Source organism: Penaeus japonicus, unplaced genomic scaffold (genome assembly GCF_977035675.1).
Source record: "Penaeus japonicus unplaced genomic scaffold, GWHDUDI00000001_assembly GWHDUDI00000004, whole genome shotgun sequence".
Taxonomy (NCBI): Eukaryota; Metazoa; Arthropoda; class Malacostraca; order Decapoda; family Penaeidae; genus Penaeus; species Penaeus japonicus.
Genome location: NW_028234406.1, coordinates 17,761,640 through 17,771,639, shown reverse-complemented (window position 1 = coordinate 17,771,639; position 10,000 = coordinate 17,761,640). Strand labels below are relative to the sequence as shown.

The following is a 10,000-nucleotide window of genomic DNA, read 5'->3' as shown; positions in this document are numbered from 1 at the left end:
CTTGCTTAGTTTTCTTTGCATGACCAGTTAAAAAGTCGATAGATGGATACTACTGCTGTTACTATTAGTGTTGTTATGTTATCTTTGTTATTGTAACTGTCATCTTTATCCTAATTGTTGTTATTTACTCTTTTCAATATCATAGTTGTTATTTTCTATTATCCATTTTGAAAATGTTTTTATTTGTGGATTGTCTCATCATAATTACTTTTATCATTATTATCATTATCATAAGTATCTTCATCATTATAATCAGTGTTACCTTTATCGTCATTATCATTACCATCCTCATCATCGTCATCATAACAATCACTATAAGACTTTTAACGATTATCAATGTCATCTTAATCATCATTTACGGGAATTATATCATCATTTCTTAAAGTTATCTTAATGCACCTATTTTCTATCTATCTATTTTTTATCATCGATTATAATGCCTAATACAACGTAATAACCATCATTGCATCTTAAAAATTGAAATGTATATTTGGTCTTAAACTATGTTGCAAGGCTGTGACATGATAAGCTTGTTCTACTTCTTCAGATAATCAATCATTACGTAGTGTTGCTCGAAGGGAATGGACGAACGAATAAGCTCGAAAAAAAAGACGGAATATAAAAGAGAGAAAAAAAGAGAAAGAAAAGAAAAGGAGAAGAAAAGAGTGGGCGTGGTTTCTTGCATCCATCTGATGATAGCAATCGGATGGCCGTTGATCGTTGATGCCCACGTGACCGATATCTTGCACCACCTCTCCCTGTCCCCTCCCTTCAATCCCCTGCAACTCCTTCCCTCTCCCCTCAACCCTCTGCAACTTCTATCCTTTCTCCCAATATCCTTATCATCTCGTTGCTCCCCCCCCCCATAATCCCTACCCCCTATCTCCCGTACCCGTCCCGTGACCCCTACCCCCTAAACCCATCCCCATCTCCTCCTCCTCTACCCGCCCCCATGGCCCCCCACCATAAGCCCCACCGGCCCCTACCCCCATATCCTCCTCCTCTACCCTCCCCAAGCCCCCCCACTCCCCCCTTCCCCACCCGCAACATCGAACAGAGAAAACGAGCGAAACCTTGAGGCAATGATGAGGACACCCGGCTCGCCCTTGTCACCCCGCCCACGCTCTCCCTCGGCCGCCCTTGGACCGCGTCTTCGCTTCCGATAGGCCGGACGCCATCGATGAGACTTGGCATTATTTGGATTTTCTTTTTTATTATTAGTTTTTTTTATATTAGTCTATGAGGAATACTAGCACATTTGTGATTGGTAACTTGATTCACTTATAGCACTCTTATCGTCCTTGGAAAAATCCCCCTCGCATGGAATTTATTTTTTAGTGACTATATCTACTTACAAGAGCTACAGCATCATTAATATAATCATCACATAATTTCATAACTAGACACCATAATCACTTACACATTCATCCTCACATCACAGATAAAATCACAATCACATAACACCTATAATTATTCCATCATGACAATAGATATCTCTATAGAGACCATTACATATAACAAGCTTAATATAGATGTATTACGTGGAAAATAGGAAAAAAAATCCCTAAACCAGAAAACGGTATCAAAAGACACCACACGTGTTGGACAACGAATCAATTTTTAAAGCGGTAACTCATCTAAATGCCTCGCGCACTTTTCCAGGCTGAGTGCTTTGTTGCTCGTGGAATAGCCAAGTACTTCGAACCTTCAGTTGCTTGTTAGAATCTGTCAATACTCAGCACTTTTGTGTACACAGAAGAACACACACACACACACACACACACACACACGCAAGTCACGGAAAAAAAAACTTTAATGTTAATATTTATCTACACACACAAAAATGAATGCAACTATAAATGTACGTAGATGTCTTTAATTTTCTACTATTTTCTCCCACTTATTTTCTAATCTCTCTCGATCATCAACATTTTCTCTTTTCGTCTCTGTCTCCTCTTTTTATCCATTCCTCTCTGCGTTTCCCAATCGCTTCCCCTCTTTGTCTTGACAACCTTCGGATTTTCACCTCCTGAACCCCAACTGACGGCGAAAGTTGGTGACAAGGAGAGGGGAGAGAGGATGAGGGACGAGGAAGAGGGGAAAGAATGACAGATAAAGGGTGGAGAAGAGAGGGAAAGGAAGAGGTGAAAGAAGAGGGGAGGGGAGAGGAGATAAAGGATTGGAGAAGAGACGAATGAGGGGAAAGGGAAGGGAAGAGGAGAGAAAGAAAGGGTTAGGGAGAGAAGTGGAAGAGAGGGAGAGGGAGAGAAGAGTAGGAGGGGTAGAAGGGGGAATGGTGAGGGAAGGGGAGAGAGGGGAGGGGGAGTATCCTCGCATGAAGAATGTTTGTTCAGGCGGTTCTTCAATTATTCATCTTTTCCCGTCTTGTCCCTCGACCCCCCCTCCCCTCACTTCTTTCTTCCTATCCCCGCGTGCTTCTCCTTTCCCCCCGCCTTCCTAATACGCCATTATTACTGCCTAGAATGACGTCATTTTACGCATCCTTTTTGATACAATGGGGCAGCCCCTATTCTCTCTCGCTTATGTGGATATATGCCGTTATATGAGTCTTTACAAGCTCTATTCAACCCTTATTTAAAGCTGTTCGTGCACGGGTATACGCATGCAGCCATTATAGATATTCAGTGTGTGACGTCACTCAGTACTCGAATTATCGTCACGCTACTCGTGGTGAAACGGCGTACCTTCAAGTTATATTCCGGTTTGTTGCCCTGCTTTCTTTGACGCATAAACAAGGGCACATATACATACGCAGGCAAAACTTTAATTTCTCTCTCTCTCTCTCACACTTTCTTTATCTCTTTTACTTCCAACTCACTCTCTCTCTCTCTCTCTCTGTCTCTCTCGAACACACACACACACACACACACACACAAACACCCACACACACACACGCACTCACACGCACGCGCGCAGGAAAACGCCAACACACGCGCACGTATACACACTGCATTATACAATAAGAGCACTTTGGTACACTGTAGAACTATCGATCGAAATGCCATTCATACTACGTTACTGACCCAGTTCGCGTTTTACGTATTGCGTTTGTAGAGAATGGAACATAATATGAGAATAGTAAGAATAATTAGCAAGAACACTAAAAGTGGGTTAATGAAAATATACCCTGTTTCTCAGCATATGTGGTATCTTTTTTATTTTTATTTTTTTTAGCTATTGATCTACTTTAAAAAAAAACTAAATACGCGACTTTCGATAATAGGTTTAGACTAGTCAAGGCGATTACGTAAACTAGCCGTCGAACAAACTTCAATAATAAGAGAATCGTTTTTCGTTCTCGTAGCTATACGAAACTTTAAAAGGACAGTGCATTGATATTTTGAAGCTTTATAATATTTGGATTAAAACAATTAATAACGAGTTTCGAAATTAAAGACGATTGATATTTTATATTATGATCAATCCAATTATACTATTTGTTTACAAAATATCCCATCTATAAATGTATGATTCGTGTAAAAACAAATGTAACAAGCACACACAAGCACAAACAAATACACATACACACAATGTAACACAAACACACACACACACACACACACACACACACACACACACACACACACACACACACACACAAACACACACACACATACACACACACACCCTCACACACACACACACACGCCCACAACAACGTGCAGTAACACCGCCCGCCCACTTTCCCGATATGAATTTACTCCGTTATAGATAATCTCTTATTGACGCCTGAACATAGTTGTGGGTGGCGCCAATGGTGATCATGGTTCAGCTGGTCATAAGTTTCTGTATCTTTTACTTCAACGATTTTTCTGCATTTGGGTCTGATGTTGAGCCTTACACGTATGCAAATGCGAGAGTGTGATGGAATAGCGTGCATGTTTCCCTGTGAACTTGCTTGCATGGCTATTAAAGTATATTCGTGTGTGAGAGGACACTGTATATCATTCCACAGATACATTTGTTTATTCAAGTGCATGCGTGTCTCCATGTGTACTTTAGTATTTTATGATCTCTTCACTGTATACGTGGATAATATGTGTGTGAACATGACGCAGGTACACAGAAGCATAAACAATGTCATGAAATGAAAATATGTGTAGATGTATGGATCTAGAAATAAATGTAAATACTTTATATATAACATATTGAGGGGGTGTTGGTTCATAAGCCGAAAGGGGCAAAGAACATAAAGAAAGACAAATATGGAAGAAACAGAAAAGAGAGAGAGAGAGAGAGAGAGAGAAAAAAAAAATGAAGGGTTGCGCTATGCACAACAACAAAACGTAACTTATTTATTAGTCCTAAATGATTTACTAAAGTATACCAAAATTCAATGCTGTCGTCACGTTGAATCGAACATGAGACCAAAACAATTCAGGGTCGCTTTTCTACATTTTTTATCCACGTCTCTCCCTGCCATGACCTTGACAGAGAAAAGTATTGAATGGGGGTCGGGGGAGGGGGGGGGGTCGGAGCATAGGGGAAGCGTGTACATGGAGGTGGAGAGGGGACAGATGGGGTAAGCCTTTAAGTGGAGGGGGGGGGGGGCTGTAGTTAGGACAGGGCGGTGCTTAATGATTGATTATGGTGGGAAAGAGAAAAGTAAATGACAAGGAGGTATATGGATTATTCTTACGTTTTCATTTATTCAAACATATACACATACTCCTAGCACAACACACATACACACAAACCTATCAGTTTAATACCAAAACCTATATACAAATACATACCAATCAAATCATCTTGACACAAGAAAGTAATATTGCTATCCATTAGGCCTCTTCAGAATCTTCAAAACCAACTCTCCACGATTCATAAGGCTGGAATTTTCCCAAAGGATTTCGCCATGTGTTGAGAGAGGACATATGAATCAGCATGTAAAAAACCTGCCACGTGAACATACATAATTCATCACGAACCCATAAAAAGCATGAAAACTATTCCATAATTTTGAAACTATCTTTTTTTTTCATCACTGACCCGTAATTATCAAACTATTTAAGCACTGAATCATTTACCATGTACAACGTTAATAAAACATCAAACATGGTAACGCAAGCTACTTTCAAAGTTATTCTTAAAAGTCAAAATGTCGATAAAAAAAAGGGATGAACAATTACCTTTCGTCTTCGTGTTAACTTGCTAAACACATTATCGCGGGACTTTCATTGCTTATTTATGACCTGGATACAGAATTGTCGTTGACGGAGGCAGTGAAAGGGCTAAAGTACAGGTAACTTATACGGCTAGGCCTTACATAATCTGTGAATATGCCATTCTTATAAAACGGCGGTTGTCCCACTCGCCAAGCTATTCTGGCCGAGGTACCTCCGCAAGATAACTATAGAGACGACAAAGAAAAACTATAGTAAATACCATGATGCCGAAATTTGACAAACAAAATAATAACTGTGTATCCCCTACTGCTATTGCGTCTATCCAGATACTTTTAAATTCTTATGTATTCGTTTATTTATTTTTGTATTTTTGCTTAGATATGCTTGTCTAAACTACACACAGTATACTTTGGGATAGTAAAAGAAAAAAATATGAAAAAGTAAATACAATCATCTATCCTGAGTACACCTAGTTGACACTAAAATGGATTTTTATTTAAGGTTAGTATTTGTCTCAGAAATATATATTCATAGTACTGTATATATTTAGCGTGAAATAGTAATAACATTTTCCAGTGCAATATTTCGCTCTGAACAGCAAAGGTGCTGATAAACTGACGCTCAAGGAATGTTGTGGTGGACACTACGGCCACAGTCTAAATTCCAGACCTACGACCAAAGCTTCGAAACGCTCCATTACAGGTTCCATTGTTTGAATATTCGAGAAGGGATTCGGAACGTGACAACTAAGGCTTGGCTGTAGCTTGACTGCTTATATAAAATACTAAACGCTTGAGAGACCGATCATAAATTGGCTAAATCTTCGAAACGATCGATCAGTTTTTTTTTTAAATCTTCGTGGAAGGACACGGGGCATTTCAATTAGAATTTTAATCTCCTTATAAAACACCGAACTCGTGAATGAAACAATGAACGAGGATAATATATATATATATATATATATATATATATATATATATATATACATATATATATATATATATATATATATGTATGTATATATATATATATATATATATATATATATATATATATATATATATATATATATATAGACACACACTCAAGGATGATCGGAGTTTTGGCCAGCGTTACCTTGTAAGCTTTAATCTTTACATTCAAGTGAGCTTCTGCTCGCCTATGAATAAAACAAATAGCAAAGACTCGTCTACGCATTTGCAGGTTTTCTTTTACAGCATTATGTAAATATTTGATGCTGAAATATTTGTATCGAACTTCAACCTTGTGCATTTTACAAAAAATCTAGACTCTTTCACACATCATGAAAGTTCCATAAAATAGCAAATAATACACATCGACACTATAATCCCTTTCCTACTTCTTAAAGGGATGTGACCTGGCAAATGAATAGCTTTCCTACAACCCAATCCACAATGGCACCACCTCGGCCCTGATTATTAGTCATCCCTAACCCTCTCAGACCTCGATGTCCAAGTCATCCTGAGATGAATTTATCTTTTTCTTTTCTTCTTTCTTCTTTAGAACCAGCGTAGCAACGATGAAACTTCGATTCCTTCCTGCAACAGAAGTTCTCAGCAACAAACAATGTCTAAAGGTGTGGCAATTAACGCATGCATGCTTTATAAGAATGAAGTGCGTGGTGTGAACTATGTGTGTGCTCGAGCAGTTTAGTTTATAATTCATGGCACTGTTTACTCTGTGCAGAATTAGCGGATAGGGAATTTGAGGTAAGATAGTTTCAGGTAATAAATTGATACATATGAAAAAAGAAGAAAAGAAAGTACATACAAGAATTAGATAAGCAAGATGTATGCTCAAGGAATATTCTACTCTACACTAGTGACAAGGATTCGTGATATATATATATATATATATATATATATATATATATACATAAACATATATATATTATATATATATATATATATACATATATATATATATATATATATTATATATATATATATATATATAATATATATACACACACACATTATATGTACACACACACATATATATATATATATATATATATATATATATATATATATAAACAGTACATATACATATATATTTATATATATATATATATATATATATATGTATTATATATATATATATATATATATATATATATATATATATATATATATATATGTTGATATTTCTATATATATATATGTATATGTATATATGTATATATATGTGTGTATCTATATGCATATATAGATACATACATACATACATACATATTTATATGTATATATATATATTTATATATATATATATATATATATACACACACACATACACACACACACACACACACACACACACACACACACACACACACACACACACATATATATATATATATATCGATATATATTATATATATATATATATATATATTATAATAGTTATATATATATATATAACTGATGATAATATTATGAGTCATGAATTATAGGAATTCTTAATGATTATAAATTAACGAGAAAATTAGTTTAGAGGATGAGAGAATGTTGATGTATTGCTTGTATATTAAGCTTAAAGGAGGAATATTCACCTGAAATATGTTCTAAGTCATTCTCTTAATTATGTTGTCCTTTGGATATTATCAGTCAAAATCTAACTAACTAACCGAACACAATACACACACACACACGAACACACGCCCACACCCAGCCACCCACAGCCACACCCACCCACACACACACACACACACACACGCACGCACGCCCACCCCCAGCCAGCCAGCCACCCACACACACACACACACGCCCACCCCCAGCATAACAAAAGCAAGGCTAAAAAAAAAACTCCACCTCCGCCAGATGTCAGCAGGAGCGAGCACCTTCCGCCGCTGCCCCGAGACCGTCTAGCTCAGCTGTTCCCGCGACGTCGTTCTCGAGTCTCGGTTTCAGATGGTGTTCCTGGTGAGGCCGAGGCTCGTTATCTCGCCGCCACGAAGGAACTTATCCTCACGAGGTATACTCACCAGGTAATTTAGTGTCCTCACCAAGTAGTGGCGCACACGTATCGGGTGAATCCTGCGCTCGCCAGGTTGCTATAGGATCACCGGGTACACACAAGGTAGTTCTTCAGTTCGTTGTTATTATGATTTCGTAGGTAGTTCTTCTAAGAGCACCTATGGTAGTATAGGTACTGCTTCCGTATGGATACTCTTGCTTCGTTAGTTGTTTTAAACTGACCGGCTTTTTTCCCTTCACGTGCCAAATTATTTCATTATTGCATTTTTTTTTCAGTGAGTTGCCTTTGTCGTAAGCGTTTTACGTTTATATGATTTATGTTTGTAAAGTGTATGTATGCACTGATGTACAAACAGTAAACATTGTTTCATTTCACATCACTATGCGACACATATAGATCCTAGATCTATTAATACTCACTCAGTTCATTTTATGTTTTCTTCAAATGTGAAAATATTGATATCCTTTCATTCTCATATTTTCCCATTTCTTGCAGAGTCTAACGACGATGAACACTGAGTGCGGAAGCTATGACGGAAGCACGGAAGAAACCATACAGATCATAAAGAAGGATATGGAAGAAGAGAAGAGGTCGAATGGTTCTTCTTCTCCTCAAAAACACTTATGCAATTCAATTCTAGAGAAGCTCGAGCAGACGAAAGAACAAATGCAACAGACACGCAAGAAGAGCAGCAACAAGGTGGGTGTGGAGATGCCGGCGGACGTGGACTCCAGCTGGGACCGCGCGCCCCCGTGCCCCTCCGCGCGCTTCAGGGTGGCCAGCGGCGCTAGCCAGTTCCGCGAGGTGGACTTCAGCGTGGCGGCAGTCGGAGAGGCCGGGGCGCGCGCCAAGGTCGAGCCTGAGTACGAACTGAACAACGGCGCGAAGAAGATTGAGTCGGGGGTGTTCGGCAGCACCCGGAGCCTGCCGAAGGAGGAGGAGGAGGATGCGGATACTAAAGGTGGCGAGGATGTCGGCAGGGCGGAAACAGGGCAAGGCGATGGGAAGGAAACGGGGGAAGTTGGCGACGGCGAAAAGGCGGGGACGTCTTCGGAAGGAGAAAATATGGATTCCTCGTCCAGAGTAGGGGAAGATTTGGAGAAGATGGTCGATGGGAAGGGCAGTCGTCGGTCGGAAGAAAGGTATGTGATTCTAAATGGCGACCCTTCGAGGGAGCCAGACCAGAGAGCGAGCGGAAGTGGCGGCGGGGCGGTTGCGCGCCGGATGGTCCAAGTTCCTCAGAGCCTTAACTTAGCTAGGAATGGCACCTTGGAGTCTGAGTTCCACCGATTCTCCTCGGGTGCCAGCACCAGCAAGTGCATAGACCCTCGTGGGTGCCACACGTCCACAGGAGGATCTATGACGGAAGACACGGAGCTTTCCTGCGGGTCCACCAGGACTCTGGACGACGAGGAAAAGAAGCCATCAAAGCCTATCATGCCGAAGGACGACCGCGAGAGACCTGTCCTCACCGCCACGTCCCTGGCCATCTACACCAACATCGAGCAGAACGGGACGCGCTCAGGGACGTGCCTTCTCTGCACCACCGCAGTCTGCACCTTCATCGTGACCATGGTTCTCGCCGTCGGCATCCTGATCGCGCCGAAGACTCTCGCGGTAAGGGAGCCGACGAAACGGCCACTTCCAGAGCCCGCTCTGCCCACCAACACCAACACCTCCTCGGCCAGTCCATCCGTCGCGGCGCTTCATGTCCTGACGATCACCAGATTGCAGAGAGCTTTTCAGGTGGACGATCAACAGGACACTTCTAGCACCCGATCAGTGACGATCACGCCTCCCACGACGTCAAAACACGCACCAGGCACAATGTCCATGCACCTAGTGTCAAACACAGCTTC

General features: G+C 40.3%; 1 protein-coding gene across 1 annotated transcript in view; it reads left to right on the top strand.

Annotated features, from left to right (window-relative positions):
• The window catches only part of LOC122266404 (uncharacterized), a 29,496-nt gene that overhangs the window by 18,942 nt on the left and 554 nt on the right, over window positions 1–10,000 (top strand). The window contains exons 2-4 of the mRNA XM_086535708.1: window positions 6,669–6,741; window positions 7,985–8,151; window positions 8,637–10,000. The exon at window positions 8,637–10,000 is cut by the window's right edge and continues 554 nt beyond it. Of these exons, the coding sequence (XP_086391834.1) occupies window positions 6,669–6,741; window positions 7,985–8,151; window positions 8,637–10,000 (1,604 nt within the window). The remainder of the gene's footprint in view (window positions 1–6,668; window positions 6,742–7,984; window positions 8,152–8,636) is intronic.